We start from the raw sequence: 25,959 nt of genomic DNA, 5'->3' as shown, positions 1-25,959 counted from the left end.
TGAGTTGCAGACAATATAATAGTTTTTGATTTACAGCAATGATGATTGCAAAGGTGATACACTTTGTGAGAATTCATTAGGCTGTATACTTATAATTTTTTATAATTTCTGTATGTATATAATACTTCAAAAGGAAACTTAAAATATCATTTTTTTGTATCAAATTTCAAATACTTTGTATGTCTTGCTAGATTTACTGTGAACCAGGTTTTGCACAATGTCACATGGAAGGTGGTTACTTAGAATTATACTTGATTTTAAAAAAAGCTATTAATACAAAATTCACAAATTTCTCTAGAATTTCCCACATTAGGAAGTTACTTGGCAGTTAGCTTAGTTGTTTGGCAGTTAGTCTTAGGACTCTGTTCAGAGAGCACTCTGGACATGTATGGTCACACCATCCTGCAACCCTATGCCCCACCTTCCTGTTGAACCAATCAGGTTCAACTTTCACTGGGGCTGGTCACTGAAATACTTTGTTTTGTAGGAATGTAAAATATTGTTTTTCTGTTGACTTATTATCCTTTGCTAACCCAAAAGGCCTTACCTTTATTATCTGACCTAAGATGTTCCTAAACAAAGCAAATATATTAAAAGCTTTTTTCATTTAAGAAAGCTATTAGTTTGTAACAAATAAAAATAAGCATGCTTATAAATATAAATTTAAAAATATAAACAAATATGTAGTTTTATACATGTGTACCTTTTTTTGGTACAAAGATCTTATTTATTTATTGATTTGACAGGGAGAGAGCACAAGCAGGGGGAGTGGCAGGCAGAGGGAGAAGGAGAAGCAGGCTCCCCGCTAAGCAGGGAGCCCAATGCAGGGCTTGATCCCAGGACCCTTAGATCATGACCTGAGATGCTTAACCAACTGAGCCACCCAAGCACTCCCATTTGTACCTTTTAATTAGTCTATTATGATTCACTCTTGGTCTAAATTTAACACCAAATTAAATGCAGCGTATTTATTCTTATAGGCCTGATTATTATTACTAAAATGAATCATACATGAAGAAAAGGGAAGTATACTGAAAGCTGCAAGATCATGACATAAGCATTACTATTTCACAACAAATGTGGAGCATGCTATTAGAGGAATACTCATGACTAATTAGGCATATGACACGTAGTGACAGAAGACATAAGACTTTCTAAATATCAGGAAAAAAATGAATTTGAAACTAGCATTTTTCAAGGGCTTCTCAGTTATTCTATTGGGTTCTTCCCACATGGACTTTGGCACATGTAGTCCTCAACAGTAAAATGGGATAAAATTATAGTGGATGAAAGGCTTGATTGCAATTTGTATAAACTATTGATAACTGTCCTCTACTGAGGCCCTATTTTGTGTCACTATGGTGCTGTATGTACATTATTTCATTTAATCACACCACTATTTAACAGCTACAGAAAGAGATTCAAAGAGTCAAACTCCTTGGCCCAATGGTCTAGCAGGCCAGAAGGACTCGACCTTAGACACGGAATGGTCTAACTGGCTTCAGACAACTTCACAGAAACACTTCAGTACTGGATACTCCTATTGGCCCTGCTTACAATTTCCCTCCCCTACTAGCATCTGCTTCAGTCTTCTCCGCATGTGGGAGAAGTGGTGGCCAGACTTCAAGACAGCCCCCACTTACTGTAATTTATACCTTTGTGTGGTCCCTGCCATAAGTGATGCGATGTCATGTCCAAGATTATGTTATAAAATATTGTGGCTTCCACTGTGGGAATGTCTGTCTGTCTGTCTCTCTCTTTTTCATCACTCACTCTGGGGAAAGTCAACTGACATCTTATGAGGATAATCAGGAGTGTAGAGAGAAATAGAGGTCTCCTGCCAATCATGAATGCAGAATGGAGGACTGTTGGCTACCATGCAAGCCTGGAAACAGAGCCTCCAGCCCCAGTTGAGCTTCAGGTAATGGCAGCCAAAACTTGACTGTAATCTCAGGAATGACTTGGAGCCAGAAAACCATCTAGCTAAACCATTCCTGGATTCTTGACTCTGGTGATTTAAGCATCCATAAAGTAGTCAATATGATATACTGTTAATGAAATGATATATAAATAGCATATAATCACCTCAATAGATGTCAAAAAAGCATCTGAAAAAAATTCAGCATCCTTTAAAAATGAAGGATGTTTCATTTGTGACAACATGGATGAATCTGGTAGGTATTATGCATAGTGATATAAGTCAGACAGAGAAAGACAAATACAGTTGACTCTTGAATAACAGGTTTGAACTGTGTAGGTCCACTTATGTGTAGGTCTTTTTGATAAATACAGTACAAGTATTTCTTCTTATAAGTGTATCTTCTTTTTCTTATGATTTACTTAATATTTTCTTTTCTCTAGCTTACTTTAATTGTAAGGATACAGCATACAATACACATAACATACAAAGTATGTGTTAATCGACTGTTCACATTATTGGTAAGGCTCCTGGTCAACAGTAGGCTATCAGTAGTTAAGTTTGGGGGGAGTCAAGAATTATATGTGGATTTTCAATGTGGTATGCTGGCACCCCTAACTCCCATGTTGTTCAAGGGTCAACTACTGCATGGCATAGCTTTTGTGGAGAATCTTAAAAAAACAAAACAAAACAAAACAGAACAGAACAGAACAAAAAAACAGAACTCACAGAAATGGAGAATAGAAAAGTGGTTGATAGGGCCTGGTGAGCCGGGGAAATAGGGTGAGGTTGGTAAAGAATTCAAACTCTCAGTTATAAGATAAAAAAGGTCGGAGAATCTAACGTATAACATGGTTGCTATAGTTGGTAACACTGTAATGTATAGCTCAAATTTCCTAAAAAAGAAGAACTTAAATTTTCTCACCAAAAAAAAAAAAAAAAAAAAAAAAAAAGAGAGAGAGAGAGAGAGAGAAGGAAAAGGGTAAATATGTGATATGATGTATGTATTAATTAACTTGTTAGGGGAATACTTTCACAATGTATACATGTATCAAGTCATCATGTGTACACTTCAAATATCTTGTAATTTTATTTATCAGTTAGACCACAATAAAGCTGGAAAAATAGTTCAAGGTGATAAAGATTTTCTCTGATGCTTTTTCTTAAAGATTTTTAGGTGTTAAATTTAAGTCTATCATCCATTTTGAAGTAATCTTTGATATAGGCATGAGATACAAATCAAACTTCATTTTTTTTTGCAAATGAATATCCAATCATTCCACCATCATTTATTTTATTTTATTTTTTAAAAAGATTTTATTTATTTATTCATGAGACACACACACACACACACACACACACAGAGGGAGAGACACAGGCAGAGGGAGAAGCAGGCTCCATGCAGGGATCCTGACGTGGGACTCGACTTAGACAAAATGAGAAGACAGAGTAATTTATTCCAAATGAAAGAACAGAACAAGGCCATGGCAAGGGATCTAAGCAAAACAGATATAAGTAAAATGCCTGATGGAGTATTTAAAGTAATGATCATAAGGATACTCACTAGACTTGAGAAAAGAGTGAAAGACATCAATGGGACTCTTAACAGAAAGATAAGGAATAACATAGTAGAGATAAAGGGCTCAACAAACAAAACGAGAAACAGATCTTACGGAATGAACAACAAGATGGTAGAATTAGAGGAATGAATTAGTGACCAAGAAGACCGAATAATGGAAAGCAGTCAAGCTGAACAAAAGAGAGAGAAAAGAATTATGCAAAATGAGAATAGACTTAGGGAACTCAGTGACTCTATCAAATATAATAACACTCACAGTACAGGAGGCTCAGAAGTAGAAGAGAAAGAAAGGGGGGGAGAGAATATTTATTCATAGAAATAATAGCTGAAAGCTTCCTTAATCTGGGAAGGAAACAGGTATCTGGACCCAGGAGGTACAGAGAACCACCAACAAAATCAACAAAACCAGATACACACCAAGATATATTGTAATTAAATTTGGTAATAAACTGCTAAAGAAAAAAAATATAAAAAGCAACAAGGCAAAGGAAGACAGTACCTTACAAGGGAAACTCCATATAGCTAGAAGGAATTTTTCAACAGAAATTTTGCAAGCTAGAGAAAGTGACATGATATATTTAAAGTGCTGCATGGGAAAAATCTGCAGCCAAGAATACCCTATCCAGCAAAGCTATCATGCAGAATAGAAGGAAAGATAAAGAATTTCCCAGACAAACAAAAACTAAAGGAGTTCATGATCACTAAACTAGCCCTGCAAGAAATATTAAAGGGGACTCTGAATAGAAAAGAAAGACCAAAAGTGGCAGAATGAAGTTAGAAAACACAAAAGCACTCACAAAATAAAAGGATGTAAATATATAACATGTACCTCAAGTGTGAGGAGGAAAGGAGTAAAGAATGGGTTTAAACTTAAATGACCATCAACTTAATATAGACTTGTATGTGCAGAAGTTATTTGCAGAACTAATAACCATATATCAAAAAACAATAAATATGTGAAGAATAAAGAGAAAGAAATCCAAATATATCACTAAAGAAAACCAGCAAACCATGAAAGAAAGATGAGAAAATCTTCAGAAACAGCCACAAAAGCAAATAATAGAATGATAACAAATACATATCTATCAATAATTGCTTTAATGAAAATGAACTAAATTCTCTAATTGAAAATCACACAGCATGACAGAATGGATAAAAAAGCAAGACACACCTATATGCTGCCTATAAGAGAATTATTTTAGATCCTAAATACATCTGCAGATCGAAAGTGAGGGGATGGAGAAACATCTATCATGCAAATGGATATCAAAAGAAAGCCTGGGTAAGAATACTTATACTGGAAAAAATAGACTTTAAAAGAAAGACTGTAACAAGAGACAAAGAAGGACACTATATAATAATAAAGGGAACAATCCAATAAGAAGATACAACAATTGTAAATATTTATGCACCCAACATAGGAGCACTCAAAACATAAAAATAGTTAATAACAAACATAAATGAACTGATTGATAATAATACCTAACAGAAGGGAACTTTACCACCCTACTTACATCAATGGACAGGTTACCTAAATGGAAAATCAACAAGGAAACAATGGCTTTGAATGACACATTGGACCAGATGGATTTAACAGATGTATTCAGAACATTCCATCCTAAAACAGCAGAATACATTCTTCACAGATGCACGTGGAACATTCTCCAGAATAGATCACATATTAGCCCACAAAACAAATCTCAACAAATTCAAGAAGGTCAAAGTCATTATCATGCATCTTTTCTGATGACAGCACTATGAAACTAGAAGTTAGCTACAAGAAACAAACTGGAAAGACCACAAACACATGGAGGTTAAATAATATGCTACTAAATAATGAATGAATAATGAATGAATGAATAAACCAGAATATCAAAGAAAAATTAAAAATAAATCATGGAAACAAATGAAAATGAACTGAACACATGATGCTCCAAAACTTTTGAGTTGCAGCAGAAGTGGTTCTAAGAGGGAAGTTTATAGCAATACAGGTCTACCTGAATAAGCAAGAAAAATCCCAGTAAGCAACCTAACTTTAAACCTAAAGGATCTAGAAAAAAAAACACTAAACAAAACCTAAGACCAGCAGAAAGAAGGAAATAGTAAAGATTAGAGCAGAAATACACGATATAGAAGCTTTAAAAAGCAATGGAATAGATCAATGACACCAGGATCTGGCTTTTTGAAAAAAAATCAATAAAATTGATAAGCCTCTAGCCATACTTATCAAGAGAAAAGGAGAAAGGGTTCAAATAAACAAAATCAGAAATGAAAGAGGAGAAATAACAACCAACACCACAGAAATAAAACAATTATAAGAGAATATTATGAAAAATTATATGTGAATAATTTAGACCACCTGGAAGAAATGGATAAATTCCTAGAAATGCATAACCTACCAAAACTGAAACAGGATTAGAAAACTTAAAAAGGCCAATAGCCAGCAAAGAAATTGAATCAGGAATAAAAAATTTCCCAGAAAACAATAGTCCAGAGCCAGATGGATTTACAGGTGAATTCCACCAAACGTTTAAAGAAGTGTTAATATCTAGGGATGCCTGGGTGGCTCAGCAGTTGAGTGTCTGCCGTTGGCTCAGGGCATGATCCCAGAGTTCCAGGATCGAGTCCTGTATTGGGCCCCCTGCATGGAGCCTGCTTCTCCCTCTGCCTGTGTCTCTGCCTCTCTCTCTCTCTCTCTCTCTCTCTCTCCCTCTGTCTCTCATGAATAAATAAATAAAATATTTAAAAAATAAAAATAAAGAAGTGTTAATATCTATTACTTTCAGACTATTCCAAAAATAGAAAAGGAATAAAAACCTCCAACTCATTCTATGAGGCCAGTTTTACCCTGATACTAAAATCAGATAACAGCACCACCGAAAAAAGAGAACTACTGGTGAATATCCCTGATGAACACAGATGCAAAAATCCTCAACTATATACAAACAAACTGAATCCAACAATTCATTAAAAGTCATTCACTACAATCAAGTGGGATTTATTCCTGGATTACAAGGAATATTCAATATTTCAATATTTGCAAGTCAATGTGATATATCACATCAACAAGAGAACAATAAGAATTATACAATCATTTCAATAGATGAAGAAAAAGCATTTGACAAAGTGTAGCATCCATTCATGATAAAAGTACTCAACAAAGTAGGTTTAAAGGGAACATACCTCCATGTAATAAAGGCCATATATGAAACACCCATGGTAAATATCATACTGAATGGGGAAAAATTGAGAGCTTGTCCCCTAAGATCAGGAACAATAGAAGGATGTACAGTCTCACCATTTTTATTCAACATAGTACTGGATGTTCTAGCCATAGCAATCAGCCAACAAAAAGAAATAAAAGGCATGCATTCAATAAAGAAGAAGTAAAACTTTCACTATTTGCAGATGACGTGATAACCATATATAGAAAACTTGAAAGACTCCACACAAAGACTACTAGAACTGATAAATGAATTCAGTAAAGTCACGGGATACAAAACCAATGTATAGAAATGTATTGCACTTCTATATACCAATAATGAAGCAGCAAAAGAGAAATTAAGAAAACAAACCCATTTACAATTGTACTAAAAATAATAAGATACCTAGGAATAAACAGAACCAAAGAAGTAAAAGACCTGTACTCTGAAAACTATAAAACGATGTTGAAAGAAACTGAAGAGAACACAAAGAGATGGAAAGACACACTCCATGCTCATGGATGGTAAGAACAAATATTGCTAAAATGTCTATATTAATCCCAAGAAATCTACAGATTTAATCCTACCAAATACTAACAGCCTTTGTGTGTGTGTGTGTGTGTGTGTGTGTGTCTTTTCTAACAGCATTTTTTAACAAAACTGTAACAAAAAAATCCTAAAATTTGTATGCAACCACAAAAGACCCTGAATGGCCAAAACAATCTTGGGGGGAAAAAAAGCAAAGCAAAGCTGGAGTCATTGCAATTATGGACTTCATATTATATTACAAAGTTGTAGTAATCAAAATAGTATGGTACTGGCACAAAAATGGGTGCATAGGTCAATAGATCAGAAGAGAAAACCCAGCAATGACCACAACTATATGGTCAGTTAATTTTCAAGGAGGCAGGAAAGCATATCCAATGGGAAAAAGAATGTCTCTTCAACAAATGGTGTTGGGAAAACTGGACAGCAACATGCATAAGAATGAAACTGACCACGTTCTTACCCCATACACAGAAATAAATTAAAAATGGACTAAAGATCTGAATGTAAGACCTGAAACCACAAAAATCCTAGAACAGAATACAGGCAGTAACTTCTCTGCCATTGGCCATACCAACTTTTTTCTAGATAATCCTGAGGCAAGGCAAACAAAAGCAAGAATAATCTATTGGGACTTCATCAAAATAAAAAGCTTCTGCACAGTGAAGGAAAAAAAAATCAACAAAACCTTAAAAGGCAATCTACTGAATGGGAGAAGATATTAGCAAATGACATATCTGATAAAGGGTTCGTGTCAAAAATATATGAAGAACTTATACAACTCAATATCCAAAACTAAATAGTCCAATTAAAGAATGGGCAGAAGATATGAACAGACATTTCTCCAAAGAAGACACCTAGATGTCCAACAGACACATGAAGAGATATTCATCATCACTTATCATTAGGGAAATGTAAATAAAACTACAATGCGTTATCACCTCACACCTGTCATAATGGCTGATATCAACAATACAAGAAACAACAGGTGTTGGGGAGAACATTGAGAAAAAAGGAATAATCATGCGCTGTTGGTGGGAATGCAAACTGGTGTACTACTGTGGAAAACAGTATAGAGTTTCTTCAAAAAATTAAAGATAGAACTACTCTATGATCTAGCAATCACACTACTGGGTATTTTCCCAAAGGGTACAAAAACACTAATTAAAAGGGATACATGCACCCATAAGTTTATAGCAGCATTATTTATAATAGCCAAGACAACGGGCAGCCCAGGTGTCCATGGATAAAGAAGAGTGATGTGTATATATACATGATGTAATATTATTCAGCCATAAAATAAAAGCAACTTTGCCATATTCAATGACATGGATGGAGCTAGACAGTATAATGCTAAGTGCAATAAGTCAGTCAGAGAAAGACAAGTATCATTTGATTTCACTCATAAGTGGAATTTAAGAAAGAAAACAAAGAAGCAAAGGGGGAAAAAGAAGAAAGACAAATCAAGTAACAATCATAGAAAACAAACTGGGGTGGGGTGGAGTGGGATGGGTTAAATAGGTGATGAGGATTAAGGAGTGTACTTGTGATGAGCACTGGGCAATGTATGAAATGGCTGAGTTACTATACTGTACACCTGAAACTAATATAACACTGTATGTTAACTATACTGGAATTTAAATGAAAACTCCAAAAAGGAGATCAATTTGGAACGAACTGACATCTTAACAATATTGAGTCTTCTGTCCCAGGGACATGCTACATCTTCCTTTTTATCTAGATCTTTAATTTCCTTAAAGTGTAGTTTCAGTGTATAGGCCTGAACACACATTTGTCATATCTCTACTATTTCATTTTTTTTCAATGCTATGGAAAAGTTATTTTGGAAGTTCAATTTCCACTTATTCATTGCAAATATGCAGGAATAAAAGACTTCTGTCTACTGATCCTGTATACTGCAACACTGATGAACTCATTTATTAGTTCTAACAACTATTTTGTAAATACTACTGAATCTTATACATAGGTCATTTTGTTTTCTGTGAGTAAAGAAGAGCTTACTTTTCCTTTTCAATCTAGATGGTCTTTGCTTTACTGCACCAAACAAAATCTCCAGGGAAATATTGAATAGCAACTGTGAAAGTGGGCATCCTTGTCTTGACATTAGGGGAAAATACTCTTTCTTTCACCAGTAAGCATCATGGTAATTGTAGGTTCTTTTTTATTGTTGTTTGCTTGTTTTTTGTTTGTTTTGTTTTGTCAATGTTCTAGATTGTATTGAGGAAGTACCCTTCTATTCCGAGTTTTCTGAGAGTTTTTTTTTTTAATAAGAATGCAGTTGGATTTTATCATAGACTCTTTCTGTACCTATCAACATGGTCATAAAATTTCTGGTTTTGGGCTTGTTAATATGATAAATTACAATGATTGATATTTGAATATTAAACTAGTTTTGCATTCTTAAGATATAACCCACTTGATCATAATGTGTTATCCTTTTTACATATTGCAGAATTCAAATTGCTAAAATTTTGTTCAGAGTTTCCAACTGATCTTCATCAGGAATATCTGTATGTAGTTTTGTTTCATTTTGTAGTAGGATAATGCTGGACTCAAAAAACGAATTGGGAAGTATATCTTCTTCAATTTTCTGGAAGAATTTGTGTAGAATTGGTATAATCTCTTCTTTATATGTGTAATAGAATTTACCAGTGAAGCGATCTATGCCTGCATTATCTTTGTCGGAAGGCTTTTTCTTTTTTTTTTTTTTTTGTAGTTTTATGGTTTTATTAACACAAATATGACACGCACATAAGCTGTTTATTCATTTTCTTCGCTACGCAGCCTGGCATTGGGATTGGTGACTCTGATGGCCAGCTGGGCAGCTCTTTCCACAATGGCTTTGCGGTTCTTGGAGGATACATTGTGAGCAATCTCTGCACAATAAGATTTGTTGCACATCAGCAGCACTTCAAGCTCCTTGACGTTGTGGACTAGGAACTTCCGGAAGCCACTGGGCAGCATGTGCTTTGTTTTCTTGTTGCTCCCATAACCAATGTTGGGCATCAAGATTTGGCCCTTGAATCTTCTGCGTACCCTATTGTCAATGCCTCTGGGTTTCCGCCAGTTGCGCTTAATCTTGACATATCGGTCTGACTGGTGCCGGATGAACTTCTTGGTCCTCTTTTTAACGATCTTGGGCTTCACCAGAGGTCTGAGGGCAGCCATGATGCCCAGCGATCGATGGCTGCCCCGGAAGGCTTTTTCAATATACATTTCTTGAACAGATACAGAGATATCCATGTTATTTATTTTTTCCTTTTTAAAAGATTTTATTTATTTATTCATGAGAGACACAGAAAGAGAGAGGCTGAGACATAGGCAGAGGGAGAAGCAGGCTCCATGCAGGGAGCCTGATGTGGGACTCAATCCCGGGACTCCAGGATCATGACCTGAGCCAAAGGCAGACACTTAACTGCTGAGTCACTCAGGCATCCCTATATATATTTTCTTGTATTAGGCTTGGTAGTTTACAACTTTCAAGGGATTTGTTGATTTCATGTAAGTTGTGATTATTGGTATAGATTATCCATAATATTCCCTTATAATTATTTTAGTACTTGTACAACCTATACTGAAGTCATCTCTCATTCTTTATATTAATTTGCATCTCCTTTTTTCCCTGATAATTTGTCTAAAGGTTTATTAATTTTTTAAAAGATTTTATTTATTTATTCGTGAGAGACAGAGAGAAGCAGAGACATAGGCAGAGGGAGAAGCAGGCTCCTCGCAGGGAGACCGATGCGGAACTCGATCCCAGACCTGGGATCACATCCTGAGCCAAAGGCAGATGCTCAACTGCTGAGTGGCCCAGGCATCCCAAGGTTTATCAATTTTATTGATCTCAGAAAATCTGCCTTTGGTTTTATTGAGTTTCTCTATTGTTTTTCTGTGCTCTATTTCATTAACTTCTATTCTGCTATTTATTATTCAACTTTTTCTTTAACTTCTTTTGCTTTGGATTTAATTAGCTTTTATTTTTCTAGCTTTTAAGGTAGAAATTGAGGTCACTGATTGGAGGCCTTGATTATTTTCTAATAAAGGTGGTTAGATATATAAATTCCCACCAAAGTACTGCTTATTTCTTCAAATATTTCTTCGTCACCCCATGTTCCTCTTTCAGGGACTCCAACTATACACATGTAAGGCTGACTACACCTTCCCCATAGCTCATTGATGTTTTCTCTGTTAATCCTATTTTCTCTATTTCATTTTGGATAATTTCTACTGCTGTTTATGTTTAATCTTTCTTCTGTGATATCCAATCCACTGTTAATCCTATTGAGTTATTTTTCTTCTTAGGTATGGTAGTTTTAATTTCTGGAGGTTTGATTTGGGTCTTTAAAAATATCTTCTATGTCCTTAATGCTTCAGATATACAGAATGCAGTTTTACTAACATTTAATGTCTGTCTGATAATTATAACATCTGTTAAGTCCAGGTTAGTTTGATTCAAATAATGTCTCCTCATTATCTTGCTTTTTTTGCTTCACTAGTAACTTTTGATTGGTTGCCAGACACGGTGGATTTTATATCGTTTGGTGCTGGACAAGTTTATATTCGTATTGTAAAACTATCACTGAGCTTTTTTATGGAATGTAGTTATATTTCTTGGAAACAATTTAGTCCTTTTGGGTATTGCTTTTAAGGTTCATCAGTGTGACTAGATCTGTTTTTATTCCTGAGCTAATTATTCCCCACTACTGAGGCAAGACTCTTCTAGATGTTATATTCAGAGCTTTCTAGTTTGGCTGAGGAGTACAGGCACTTTTCTTGGCCTGTGTCTGCAGTGGGTAATGTCTCATCTAATCTAATCCTTCTAGTTTTCTCTCTCCCTGGCTGCACATAGTTTCCTCAGACACACTCACTGAGTAGTAGAAGTAAACCCACCATAAGTGCTAGCTCTCTCTTATCTTGTGTTTGAACGTCAAATTCCAGTTTCCTTCAATCCCTAGACTCTTAGTTCTGTCTCTTCACATTAGGGCATCTGCCACAGTTCATGTGGGTTCCTCCTTCCGACACTACATCCTGGAAACACTCTCATGGCCATCGGATAGGCAACCCTAGGACTAATGTTTGATTTTCATCGTTTGGGGATCACTGTCCTTCACTGTCTAATATTAAGTGTTTTGTTTCATTTATACTGCTTTTTATTCTTTTCCAAACATGAGAGTAAACCCACTTTCTGATACTCCATCTAGTCGGGAACCAGATGTTTCCTGGTACTTTGTTTTAAAATATTCTTTGCTGGCATTTGGACTTTTTTTTTCATTTGTTTTTATTGAAGTTCAATTTGCCAACATATAGTATAACACCTAGTGCTCATCCCATCAAGTGTCCTCTTCAGTGCTTGTCACCCAGTTACCCCATTCCCCCACCCACCTCCCCTTCCATAACACTGTTCCTTTCCCAGATTTAGGAGTCTCTCATGGTTTGTCTCTGTCTCTAATTTTCCCCACTCAGTTCCCTTCCTTTACCTTATAATGTCTTTCACTATTTCTTATATTCCCCGTATGAGTGAAACCATATGATTGTCCTTCCCTGATTGACTTATTTCCCTCACCATAACACCCTCTAGTTCTATCCACATCAAGGCAAATGGTGGGTATTCATCCTTTCTGATAGCTGAGTAATATTCCATTGTATATATAGACCACCCCTTCTTTATCCATTCATCTGTCAAAGGACATTGAGGCTCCTCCCACAGTTTGGCTATTGTAGACATTGCTGCTATGAACGTTGGGGTGCAGGTGTCCTGGTCTTTCACTACATCTGTATCCTTGGGGTAACTACCCAGTAGTGCAATTGCTGGGTTGTAGGGTAGCTCTATTTTTAATTCTTTGAGGAGCCTCCACACAGTTTTCCAGAGTGTCTGCACCACTTCACATTCCCACCAACAGTGTAAGAGGGTTCCTCTTTCTCCACATTCTCTCCAATATTTTTGTTTCCTGTGTTGTTAATTTTCACCATTCTCACTGGTGTGAGGTGGTACCTCATTGTGGTTTTGATTTGTATTTCCCTGACGGCAAGTGATGCAGAGCATTTTCTCACGTATTTGTTGAACATATGTTGTTGGTGAAATTTCTGTTCATGTTTTCTGCCCATTTCATGATTGGATTGTTTGTATCTTGTGTGTTGAGTTTAATAAATTCTTTATAGACCTCTAGCCCTTTATCTGATATATCATTTGCAAATATCTTCTCCCATTCTACAGATTGTCTTTTAGTTTTCTTGACTGTTTCTTTTGCTGTGCAGAAGCTTTTTATTCTGATTAAGTCCCAATAGTTTATTTTTGTTTTTTTTCCCTTGCCTTCATAGATGTATCTTGCAAGAAGTTACTGTGGCCAAGTTCGAAAAGGGTGTTGCCTGTGTTCTCCTCTAGGATTTTGAGGGAATCTTGTCTCACATTTAGATCTTTCATACATTTTGAGTTTATCTTTGTGTATGGTGCAAGAGAGTGGTCTAGTTTCATTCTTCTGCATGTGGATGTCCAATTTTCCCAGCACCATTTATTGAAGAGACTGTCTTTCTTCCAGTGGATAGTCTTTCCTGCTTTGTCAAAGATTAGTTGACCATAAAGTTGAGGGTCCACTTCTGGATTCTCTATTCTGTTCCATTGATCTATGTGTCTGTTTTTGTGCCAGTACCACACTGTCTCGATAATCACAGCTTTGTAACACAGCTTAAAAATCTGGCACTGTGATGCCCCTGGCATTGGTTTTCTTTTTCAATATTCCCCTGGTATTTGGGGTCTTTGCTGATTCCATGTAAATCTTAAGATGATTTGTTCCAACTCTCTGAAGAAAGTCCATGGTATTTTAATAGGGATTGCATTAGGTGTAAATTGCCCTGGGGAGCATAGAGATTTTCACAATATTAATTCTTCCAATCCATGAGCATGGGATATTTTTCCATCTCTTTGTGTCTTCCTCAATTTCTTTCAGAAGTGTTCTGTAGTTCTTAGGGTATAGATCCTTTACCTCTTTGGTTAGGTTTATTCCTAGGTATCTTATGCTTTTGGGTGCAATTGTAAATGGGATTGACTCCTTAATTTCTCTTTCTTCAGTTTCATTGTTAGTGTATAGAAATGCCACTGATTTCTGGGCATTGATTTTGTATCCTGCCACGCTACCAAATTGCTGTATGAGTTCTAGCAATATTGGGGCAGAGTCCTTTGGGTTTTCTATGTAGAGTTTCATGTCATCGGCAAAGAGGGAGAGTTTGACTTCTTCTTTGCCAATTTGAATGACTTTTATTTCTTTTTGTTGTCTGATTGCTGAGGCTAGGACTTCTAGGACTATGTTGAATAGCAGTGGTGAGAGTGGACATCACTGTCATGTTCCTGATCTTAGGGGAAAGGCTCCCAGTGTTTCCCCATTGAGAATGATATTTGCTGTGGGCTTTCTGTAGATGACTTTTAAGATGCTGAGGATTATTCCCTCTATCCCTATACTTTGAAGAGTTTTAACAGGAATGGATGCTGTATTTTGTCAAATGCTTTCTGTGCATCTATTGAGAAGATCATATGGTTCTTGTCTATAGTCTTATTGATGTAATCTATCACGTTGTTTTAGGAGTGTTGAATCACCCTTGCATCCTGGGTATAAATCCCACTTGGTCATGGTGAATAATCTTCTTAATGTACTATTGGATCCTATTAGCAATAACTTGTTGAGAATTTTTGCATCTGTGTTCATCAGGAATATTGGTCTATAATCCTCCTTTGTGGTGAGGTCTTTGCCTGGTTTTAGAATCAAGGTAATGCTGGCCTCATAAAAAGAGTTTGGAAGTATTCCATCCCTTTCTATCCCTCGAAACAGTTTTAGTAGAATAGATATTATTTCTTCTTTAAACGTTTGATAGAATTCCTCTGGGAAGTCACCTGGCCCTGAACTTTTGTGTCTTGGAGCTTTTTGATGAGTGCTTCAATTTCCTCGCTGGTTATTGGCCTATTCAGGTCTTCTATTTCTTCCTGTTCGAGTTTCGGTAATTTGTGGTTTTCCAGAAAGGCATCCATTTCTTCTAGATTGCCTAATTTGTTGCCATATAGCTGCTCATAATACTTTTTTTTTCATAATAAGTTTTAAAACCGTTTGTATTTCCTTGGTCTTGGTTGTAATCTCTCCTTTTTCATTTGCAATTTTATTAATTTGAGTCTTTTCCCTTTTCTTTTTAATAAAGCTGGCTAGGGGTTTGTCTATCATATTAATTCTTGCAAAGAACTGACTCCTGGTTTTGTTGATCTTTACAGTTCTTCTGGTCTCCATTTCATTGAGTTCTGCTTGAGTCTTTATTATCTCTCTTCTGCTTGGTGTAGGTTTTACTTGCTGTTCTTTCTCTAATTCCTTTAGGTGCAAGGTTAGCTTGTGTACCTGATTTTTTCCAATTTTTTTGCAGGTGGCTTGTATTATGTATTTCCCTCTTAGGACCACTTTTGCTGTATCCCAAGGATTTTGAACAGTTGTATCTTCATTTTCATTAGTTTCCATGAATCTTTTTAATTCTTCTCTAATTTCCTGGTTGAACCATTCGTCTTTTAGTAGGATGCTCTTTAACCTCCATGTGTTTGAGTTTGTTCCAAACTTCTTCTTGTGGTTTAGTTCTAGTTTCAAAGCATTATGGTTTGAAAATATGCAGGAGACAATTCCAATCTTTTGGTATCAGTTAAGACCTGATTTGTGATGCAGTATGTGGTCTATTCTGGAGAAAGTTCCATGTGTACTTTGAGAAGAATGTGTATTCAGTTGTGTTCAGAGGGAAAGTTCTGTATATATCTGTGAAATCCATCTGGTCCAGTGTATCATTTAAGGCCTTGTTTCTTTGGTGATGTTGTGGTTAGAATATCTGTCATTTGCTAAAAGTGCCATGTTGAAGTCTCCTACTATTAGTGTATCATTATCTAAGTATGTCTTTACTTTGGTTATTGATTGATATACTTGGCAGCTCCCACATTAAGGGCATAAACATTCATGATTGTTAGGTCTTCTTGTTGCATTGACCCTTTAAGTATGATCCCTCTTCATCTCTTAGAACAGTCTTTGGTATAAACCCTAATTTATCTGATACAAGGATTGCTATCTTTTCAGGATCATTTGAATGGCAAGTGGTTCTCCACTCCCTCATTTTCAGGCTGGAGGTGTCCTTAGGTGTCCTTGTAGACAGTAAATAGGTGGGTTTTGCTTTTTTATTCAGTTGAAACCCTGCGTTTTTTGATGGGATCATTTCACCCATTCATGTTCAGAGTAACTATTAAAAGATAGGAATTTAGTGTCATTGTAAGAACTATTCAGTTCCTGTTTTGTGGATTATATCTTTGGGCTTCCTCTTTCTTTTACAGGATCCCCCTTAATATTTCTTGCAGACCTGGTTTGGTGGTCAGATATTCTTTCATTTTCTGCCTATCTTGGAAGCTCTTTATCTCTCCTTCTATTCTGAATCAGAGCCTAGCTGGAGAGAGTATTCTTGGCTGCATGTTCTTCTCATGTAGTGCCCTGAATATATCCTGCCAGCCCTTTCTGGCCTTCCAGGTCTCTGTGGAGAGGTCTGCTGTTAATCTGGTATTTCTCCCCATATAAGTCAAGAATCTCTTGTCTCTCGCTGCTTTAAGGATTTTCTCTTTATCTTTGAAATTTGCAAGTTTCACTATTAAATACTGAGGTGTTGAATGGTTTTTGTTGATTTTTTTGGGGGTCCTCTCTATCTCTTGGATCTGAATGCCTGTTTCCTTCCCCAGATTTGGGAAGTTCTCAGCTATGATTTGTTCAAATGTACTTTGTGGTCCTTTCTCTCAGCCTCTTCTGGAATCTCAATTAGATATATATTCTTCCTTCTCAAGCTCTCATTTATTTCCCCAAGACTTTCCTTATGAGCTCTTAGTTGTTTTTCATTTTTTCCCTCAGCTTCCTTGCCTACCATCAACTTATCTTCTATGTCACTCACTCTGTCTTCCACCTCATTAACCCTAGGAGTTAGAACATCCAGTTTGGGTTGCATCTCATTTAATCTATTTTTAATTTCGGCCTGATTAGATCTCAATTCTGCAGTAACGAAGTCTCTAGAATTATTTATTCTTTTTTCCAGAGCCACCAGCAGCTTAATAATTGTACTTCTGAATTGAATTTCTGACACGGTATTGAAATCCAAATTCTGTAACTCTGTGGCAGCGAGTGCTGTTTCCGTTTCTTTCTTTTGTGGTGAGTTCTTTTTTTCTAGTCATTTGTCCAGTGCAGAGTGGCTGTATGAGTGGGGTGAGTCAAAAAGATCAATCACGACCTAAGGAAAATACACCCTTGTTAGAAGTGAAAATTTCTCTCTGTAGCATTCCAGCTGTTCTGTCTTTAAATCCCAGGTCAAATTCATAGGTGTTCAGGATGTTTTGAGAGTTATGTAGGTAAATTTGTGGGGCCAGGTGAGTTGAGGACCCATACTCTTCTGCCATCTTGCCCCTCCCTCCAAAATTGAACTTAAAAAGATCACTTTGGTGGCAGCACATGGAGCAGAAAGTATCTGATTAAAACATGCTGTTATTTCAAAGAGGTTTAGGAAGAAAATCTGATAAGCCTTCTTTCCTCTATATTTTCTGCCCCCTTTGTGGCTTCAATAACCTGATGGTTTCCAGCTTCCCCTAGATTTCTCTTGATTGTCTTTCTGTATACTGTGACCTCAGTGGTATCCAGAGCTGCCTGCCGAGCCTAGGCAGGGTCCTCATGCTCGGGGTGACCTGGCCTCCCTTCTGCCGAGAGCTAAGACTCAGGGCTTCAGCTCACTGCTGCCTCCTCAGTCCCTGGGGATATGGCCATGTCTGGCATTTTGACTTTGGTGGAAGAGTTAAGATGGTGGAGTAGTAGGGGGACTCTAAGTTGTCTCATCTTTGAATACAGCTAGATAGTTATCAAATCATTCTGAACACCTCAGAAATCAACTGGAGTTCTGAGGAAACAAATACCGCAAGGCTACAAGTAGAAAAGTGACTACCTTTTAGAAAGCAGGAGTTTCAGACACCTGAATCTGGTGTGATATAGCTGAGGATATGGTGGAGAGGAGGGAGCCTGCTTAGGGAAACTACTGCAAAACAATATAAGCAGCAGAGCACAAAATCTCAACTTCTGGAAGTCTGTTCCAGTGGGGAACATGGCTTAACAGTGCTCAGGTGGTGAAGTAGGGCAGAATCCCAGGTGTGACAGGATGGGTTGAGGCTCCTCATGGTGGCAAGATGAACTGGTGGTGCCTGAGCTCCACAGAGTTCCCAGGCATAGGAGTGTGGAAGCCAGCTGAGAATAGTGAGTCTAAGTGCCGGCTTTCTGCTCCGTGTTGCTATAAACTCTGAACTGCTGTGTGGTTGTGTAATGGCTTTCCTGGGACAGGTCCAGCAAAAGGCAGAAGTGTGGTGAGACCCTCAGCATGGGTCCCTGCTGCAGGAATCCCTAAAAGTTGGAATTTTGAAACTCAGTCCCATGCCTGAGATAAAAACGCTCAGACGCAGATAGGATGAACATAGAGTTTTGTAGGAAACCAGCGAGACAGGAGTGATTTATTGCTTTTCTGTGAGGGTTCACTAAAAACTGGGAGGAGTGGGGGTGCAAATTACCAGCTTAAGGCTGGAGAGAAGGGCACAGCCATATTTATCATGCCCATAAGTGCTAAAAGCCTTCAGAGAGCAAAACAGTGCCACCTAGTGGAGGCTGGAGCCGCTTACATCAAGCCTTGCTTCCCCAAGCTCTGGAGGTGCATCTCCATTTGGGTAAGTCCACCAGAAACTGAGCGCAACAGGCCCTTCCCCCGAAGATCAGCATAAACAACTCCATAGCACCAAGTTTACTGATCATAGAGGGCTGAAAAGCTTCAGCTTTAGGAGAGAATAGCATTTAGCCTCCTTTGTACTTTTATTCTTTATTTTTTGTATTATTTTTCATTTACTTTCTTTTTTCAATTCTTTTATTTTCTAATTTTTATATGTGCTTTATGTTTTATTTTTTGTATCCTTCCCTTTTGATACACACACACACACACACACACACACCTTTCTTTCTTATCTTGAGAATTAGTTTCTTTTAACAAGCAGACCAAAACAAACCAAGGATCTAGTTTTTTGTTCTGTTCTTGCTGTTACTGTTGTTACTTTTGTTGTTTTTTTCTTTTTCTTTCTTCTTTTCTTTTCTGGACAAAAATGAAAAAAATGTAGAAATTCACCCCAAAAGAAAGAACAGAAGGCAGTACTCAGAGACAAGAATTTAATCAATACAGATATAAGTAAGATGTCTGAACTAAAATTTAAAACAATGATAAGGATACTAGCTGGACTTGAAAAAAAGCATAAAAAGACACTAGAGAATCCCTTACTATAGAGATAAAAGAACTACAATCTAGTCAGGCTGAAATTAAAAATGCTATAGCTAAGATGCAATCCCAAGTGGAGGCCACAAAAATGTAGGTGGATGAAGTAGAAGAGTGAATCAGGGCTATAAAAAATAAAATATGGAAAATAATGAAGCCGAAAGAAGAGGGAAAGAAAACTATTAGATCATGCAGGCAGAGTTAGGGAACTCAGTTATTACATGAAATGAAATAATATTCATATCATAGGAGTTCCAGAAGAACATCAGGAGAAAGGGGCAGAAGGTTTATTTGAACAAATTATAGCTGAGAACTCCCTTAATCTGGGGAAGGAAACAGGCATTCATGTCCAGGAGGCACCAAGAACTCCCCTCAAAATAAACAAAAACAGGTCAACTCCGCTACATATCATAGCGAAACTTGCAAGATACAAAGATTAATAGAATTCTAAAATCAGCTAGAAAGAAGATGTCCTTAACCTACAAGGGTAGACACATAAAACTGGCAACAGAACTGTCCACAGAGATCTGGAAGGCTAGAAAGGACTGGCATGATATATTCAATGAGTTAAATGGGAAAAATACGCAGCCAAGAATACTTTATCCAGCAAGGCTGTCATTCAGAATACAAGGAGAGGTAGAGAGTTCCCAAGGCAAACAAAAACTAAAGGAATTAGTGAACACTAAACCAGCCCTGCAAGAAATATTAAAGGAGACCCTTTAAGCAGAGAAAAAGCCCAAGAGTAACAAAGACTAAAAAGGAACAGAGACAATCTATGGGAATGGCAACTTTACAAGTAATACAATGGCACTAAATTCATATCTTTCAATAATAATCTCTAGGTGTAAGTGGACTAAATCCTCTAATAAAAAGACAAAGGGCTAGCCTCAGCAGTCAGACAACAAAAAGAAATAAAAGGAATCCAAATCAACAAAGAAGTCAAAATTTCACTTTCACAGATGATATGAAACTCTACATAGAAAACCTGAAAGACTACAAAAAACTTGCTAGAACTGATACAGGAATTTAGCAAAGTCACAAAATATAAAATCAATGCACAGAAGTCTATTGCATTTCTATATACCAACAACGAAATAGCAGAATGAGAATTCAACAAATCGATCCCATTTAGAATTGCACTAAAAACTAAGATACACAGGAACAACCTAACCAAAGATTGTACGCTGAAAACTTATGAAAGAAATTGAAGAAGACAGAAAGAAATGGAAAAAACATTCCACACTTATGGATTGGAAGAACAAATATTGTTAAAATGTCTATACCACTCAAAGCAATATACACATTTATTGCAATCCTTATCAAAATAATACCAGCATTTTTCACAGAGCTGGAACAAACAATTCTAAAATTTGTATGGAATCAGAAAGACCTTGAATAGCCACAGTAATGTTGAAAGAGAAAACTAAAGCTTGATGCATCACAATTCTGGACTTAAGCTGTATTACAAGTTGTAATCATTGACAGTATGATACTGGGACAAAAACAGACACACAGATCAATGGAATAGAATAGATAACTCAAAATTAGACCCTCAACTCTATGATCAACTAATCTTCAACAAAGCAGGAAAGAATATCCAGTAGATAAAAGACAATTTCTTCAACAAATGGTATCAGAAAACTTGACAGCTACACGCACAAGAATGAAACTGAACCACCCTTTTATACCATACATACAAAAAAACCTCAAAATGGATGAAAGACTAAAAGTCAGACAGGAATCCATCAAAATCCTAGAGGAGAACCCAGGCAGCAACCTCTTTGACCTCAGCCACAGCAACTTCTTGCTAGACACACTCCAGAGGCAAGGGAAACAATAGCAAAAATGAACTATTAGGACTTCAGGAGGAGTACTTTCCTTTGCATGACAATGGAAACAATCAACAAAACTAAAAGGCAACCTACAGAATGGGAGAAGATATTTGCAAATGACAGATTAAGGGCTAGTATTCAAAATCTATAAAGATTAGAGAACTTATCAAACTCAACACCCAAAAAGCAAAAAAAAAAAAAAAAAAAAAAAAAAAAAAAAAAAAAAAAAATCCAGTCAAGAAATGGGCAGAAGATATGAATATACATTTCTCCAGAGAAGACATACAAATGGCCAACAAAGACCTGAAAAATGCTCAATATCATTTATCATCAGGGAAATACAAATCTAAATCACAATGAGACATCATCTCACACCTGTCAGAATGGCTAAAATTAATAACTCAGAAAACAATAGATGTTGGTGAGAATGCAGAGAAAGGGGAACTGTCTTACACTGTTGGTGAGAATGCAAACTGGTGCAGCCACTCTGGAAAACAGTATGGAGGTTCCTTCAAAAGTTAAAAATAGAACTATCCTATGACTCAGCAATTGCAGTACTAGGCATTTATCCAAAGGATACAAAAATAGTGATTTGAAGGGGCATATGCCCCCCTATGTTTATAGCAGCATCGTCTACAATTTCCAAAATATGGAAAGAGCCCAGATGTCCATCAACAAATGAATAGATAAAGAAGTGGTATATATATATATATATATATATATATATATATATATATATATATGAATTATATATATATAATGGAAACATACTTAGCCATCAAAATGAATGAAATCTTGCCATTTGCAACAATGTAGATGGAACTAGAGAGTGGTAAGCTAAGGAAAATAAGTCAGGAGAGACAAATACCATATTATTTAACTCATATTTATGATATTTTCTTTTCTTTTTTTTTTAATTTTATTTATTTATGATAGTCATACAGAGAGAAAGAGAGAGAGGCAGAGACACAGGCAGAGGGAGAAGCAGACTCCATGCACCGGGAGCCTGATGTGGGATTCAATCCCGGGTCTCCAGGATCACACCCTGGGCCAAAGGCAGGCGCCAAACCGCTGCGCCACCCAGGGATCCCATTTAACTCATATTTAAATTTAAGAAACAAAGATAAACATAGGGGAAGGGAGGAAAAATAAAGTAGGATAAAAACAGAGAAAGAGGGAAACCTTATGAGACTCTTACCTTTAGGAAACAAAATGAGGGTTATTCCAGGGGAAGTGAGTGGGGTAATTGGGTGATGGGCATTAAAGAGGGCACTTAATGTATTGAGCAATGGATGTTACATGCAACTGATGAATCACTAAACTCTACTCCGAACCTAATAGTATTCTATATTTTAATTAACTTTGATTGAAATTAAAAAAAAAAATAAAACATTCTATTCTGGAAAGCTTTCTACATATCCAGAATATACATTCTTCTCAAGAGCACATAAACATTTGCTAGGATGGATCATATTATAGGTTACAAAACAAATATTAACAAATTTAAGAAGATTAACATAATACCAATGATCTTTTCTGACAACAATGATATGAAACTAGAAATAAACAACAGAAGGAAAGTTGGAGAATCTACAAATATTTAGAAATTAAACAGCACACTCCTGAACAACCAATGGGTTGAAGAAACACAAAGGAAATGAAGAAGACTCTTGAAACAAATGAAAATGGAAACACAACATATCAGAACCTATGAGTTGAAACAAAAGCAATCTTAAGAGGGCATTTGAGAGTGATAAATGCCTACATTAAGAAAATAAAAGGGATCTGAAATAAACAACCTAGCTGTATACTCCAAGGAACTAGAAAAAGAAGAAAAACAAAGTCCAAAGTTAATAGAAGGAAGGAAATAAAAACCAGAGTGGAAATAAATAAAATAGACATCAGAAAAGTAATAGAAAGACCTATGAAACTAAGAGCTGGTTTTTAGAAAAGATAAACAAATTTGCTAAAAACTCTCATTCCTCAGAAACAAGGCAAGGGTGTCCATCCCACCACTTCTATTCAGCATAGTACTGGAAATCTTAGAGCAATCATGCAAGAAAAAGGAATAAGAGGTATCTGAGTCATAAAGGGAAAAGTAGCATTATTTGCAGATAATATGTGTGTATATATATATATGTGTGTGTATATATATATATATATTTCCATATATATATATATGAAATCCTAGATACCACTAAAAAATTGTGGCTACACAATTCTCCACTAGAAGCCTGGTCTCACCTTCCCACAAACTCAGTGCTCCAAGAGGAGCTGCAGACTTGATGTCTGCTAATGGGATAAAGGCAATCCAGAGGAATGAGGGCAACTGAGGACCAGCATCCAAAGGGCCCTCCTTAATTTTTGGTGTCATAAGCTAACACCCCATTTGGTCAGACTATAGGCCACTTGTAAGCTTTTGTATCAGTACAGCATGGCTGATCAAGTGAGTTCTTAATAATGAGAAATGGCCACTCCAATCCTGTCCTTGATCCATGTCTTGGAAACAGTGAGAGGCAGTCTGTGAGACTGATTTGCCAGAGCATGTTTGACCATGATGGAGTTTGAAGGAACCAACTCACTGGGAGGCGGATCCCATGACTTACTGACTCAATGTGCAGGCACAAACTGGCACTTCATGCCATTTTCCCATTATCCCTTGCTTGCAAGGTAGCAGAAATCTCCTTACTGGTTTCGAGATATGAACACTAGGGCCTCCAGTTGCTACCATGAGGACTGTGGCTAATTAATGATCCCCTTTCCGACCCTCATGTTCCCCATGCTTTTGCCAGGCACAGTTCTTCAGAACCATAGACAATTAGCATTCAGAAATGGAATACAATCTATTTTGCACTCTAGTCTCATCATGATTCCTGTGACCTCCCTACTTCCCTTCAATGCTTCTCACTGCTTAAAAGGTAACTTCTCAGCACAGAACACCAGGCCCTTTGGGATGTCCATCCACACCACACAGTCCCATCTTATCTCTTGTCGTTTTCCCTCCAGTCATAGTCTATGACACAGCAATACTGAGCTCCTTCTCTTTCTGATTTTTATGTTTCCATACATTTGCAAATGCTGTTCCCTCTGACTAGAATATGCAACACCCCAGACTTACACACACACACACACACACACACACACACACACACTTTATGCCTAGTAAAATCTTATTCCACCTCTGAGTCTCTGAAACCTATGATATCATCTTGGATCACCCTAAGCAGACCTGGTTTCTCCTCTTGGACTCCTCATTTTGGCTATTTACCTGACTGTGATAGTACTTGAGGGCAGGGCCCTTCCTCCTTCAATACTGGATCTCAAAAAACCAGATTAGTGGCCCTCAATACATGCTTACAGATGGGCTGCATCAATGTTTTTTTTGCTTAAGTGGGAGTTCCTAATATGTAGCAGCCTCCCCTTTCCTGCCTAACCAAAAAAAAAATTTTTAAATTGATTTTGGTTTGCACAGCTACTTTTTATCCTAAAAATGTTTAATTTTTAAAATATTTTATTTATTTATTCATGAGAGACGCAGAGGGGGGCAGAGACATGGGCAGAGGGAGAGGCAGGCTCTATGCAGGGAGCCCAGTGTGGAACTCCATCCTGGGACTCCAGGATCACACTCTGGGTGGAAGGCAGATGCTCAATTGTTGAGCCACCCAGGCGTCCCAAAATGTTTAATTTTGTATGACTCCAATTCTGGGCCATAATATCAGAGGATCTCCCACCAGAGGATGTCATTCTCTTGATGCTCCCCTCTTCAATACAATTAATTTCAGTCGACATTACTGAGTGCACTGGGCTGGCAGCCCCATAGGAATGTGCATATTAGCAAAGCAACGTCAAAGAATCCAAAAAGATGGGAGGTATGGGATAGCCCATGTGGAGACATCCACATAGAAAGACTGGTTAGCTTTCCAGAGAGGAAACATTTCAAGTAGTCAAGATGGGACAGCCTCTTGAGTAAAGCCAATAAAATAGGCCAGTGATGGTATGTGGTGTTACCCTAATGTAAGGAAATGAATGAAATAAGATCTACTTCATTGATTAGCATTCCAAAAGGAAATTCCTCATACATGGCCGTAGTGGATCTCTGTTTTCAAGAGCATTTAAATATACTCATCTATCTAAAGAGAGAATGTGTCTTCCTAAATCGGGCCAGGCCAGAGAAGGCATCTTAGGAGTCTGATCCTGAACAGGATTTTTTACTTTTGGCCACATTATTTTATATATGCCTAGTCTTATGGCAGCACTGTCCTCAGTGGGAGCAGAACAATTAGGGAGGGGCAGCAAGCGTTTTAATGACAGTATTTCTAGACTCACTGGCCAGAGCCCATCAGACCTTCTTCTCTAACTCCTGCTTAGGATTCACAGTCTCCAGGCCACTTTTTCATTTCCACCCAAGGATGATTCCACTCAAGCTTTTTAATCATGCAAACCTGAAAAAGTTACAGCCATGAATTCTTCTGATAAACTGGATGGCATGTGCTCAAGACTGAGCATCAGATCTAGCTTGACTGAAGA

General features: G+C 37.1%; 2 protein-coding genes across 2 annotated transcripts in view; both read right to left on the bottom strand.

Moving 5' to 3' along the window:
• Nucleotides 1-25,959, bottom strand: part of OTUD7A (OTU deubiquitinase 7A) — a 378,372-nt gene that overhangs the window by 127,253 nt on the left and 225,160 nt on the right. The gene's annotated exons all lie outside the window — the stretch shown is intronic.
• LOC140595453 (large ribosomal subunit protein eL32-like) lies at nt 9,958-18,495 on the bottom strand. The gene has a single exon (XM_072737038.1). The coding sequence runs from the start codon at nt 10,508-10,510 to the stop codon at nt 10,028-10,030; it is 483 nt and encodes a 160-aa protein (XP_072593139.1). The 5' UTR covers nt 10,511-18,495; the 3' UTR covers nt 9,958-10,027.

Source organism: Vulpes vulpes, chromosome 14 (assembly GCF_048418805.1).
Source record: "Vulpes vulpes isolate BD-2025 chromosome 14, VulVul3, whole genome shotgun sequence".
Classification (NCBI taxonomy): Eukaryota; Metazoa; Chordata; class Mammalia; order Carnivora; family Canidae; genus Vulpes; species Vulpes vulpes.
This window is presented reverse-complemented; position numbering and strand designations above follow the sequence as displayed.

Excerpts from the sequence above, each read along its gene's own strand:
- LOC140595453 (XM_072737038.1), bottom strand. The coding sequence starts at position 10,510 with ATGGATATCTCTGTATCTGTTCAAGAAATGTATATTGAAAAAGCCTTC.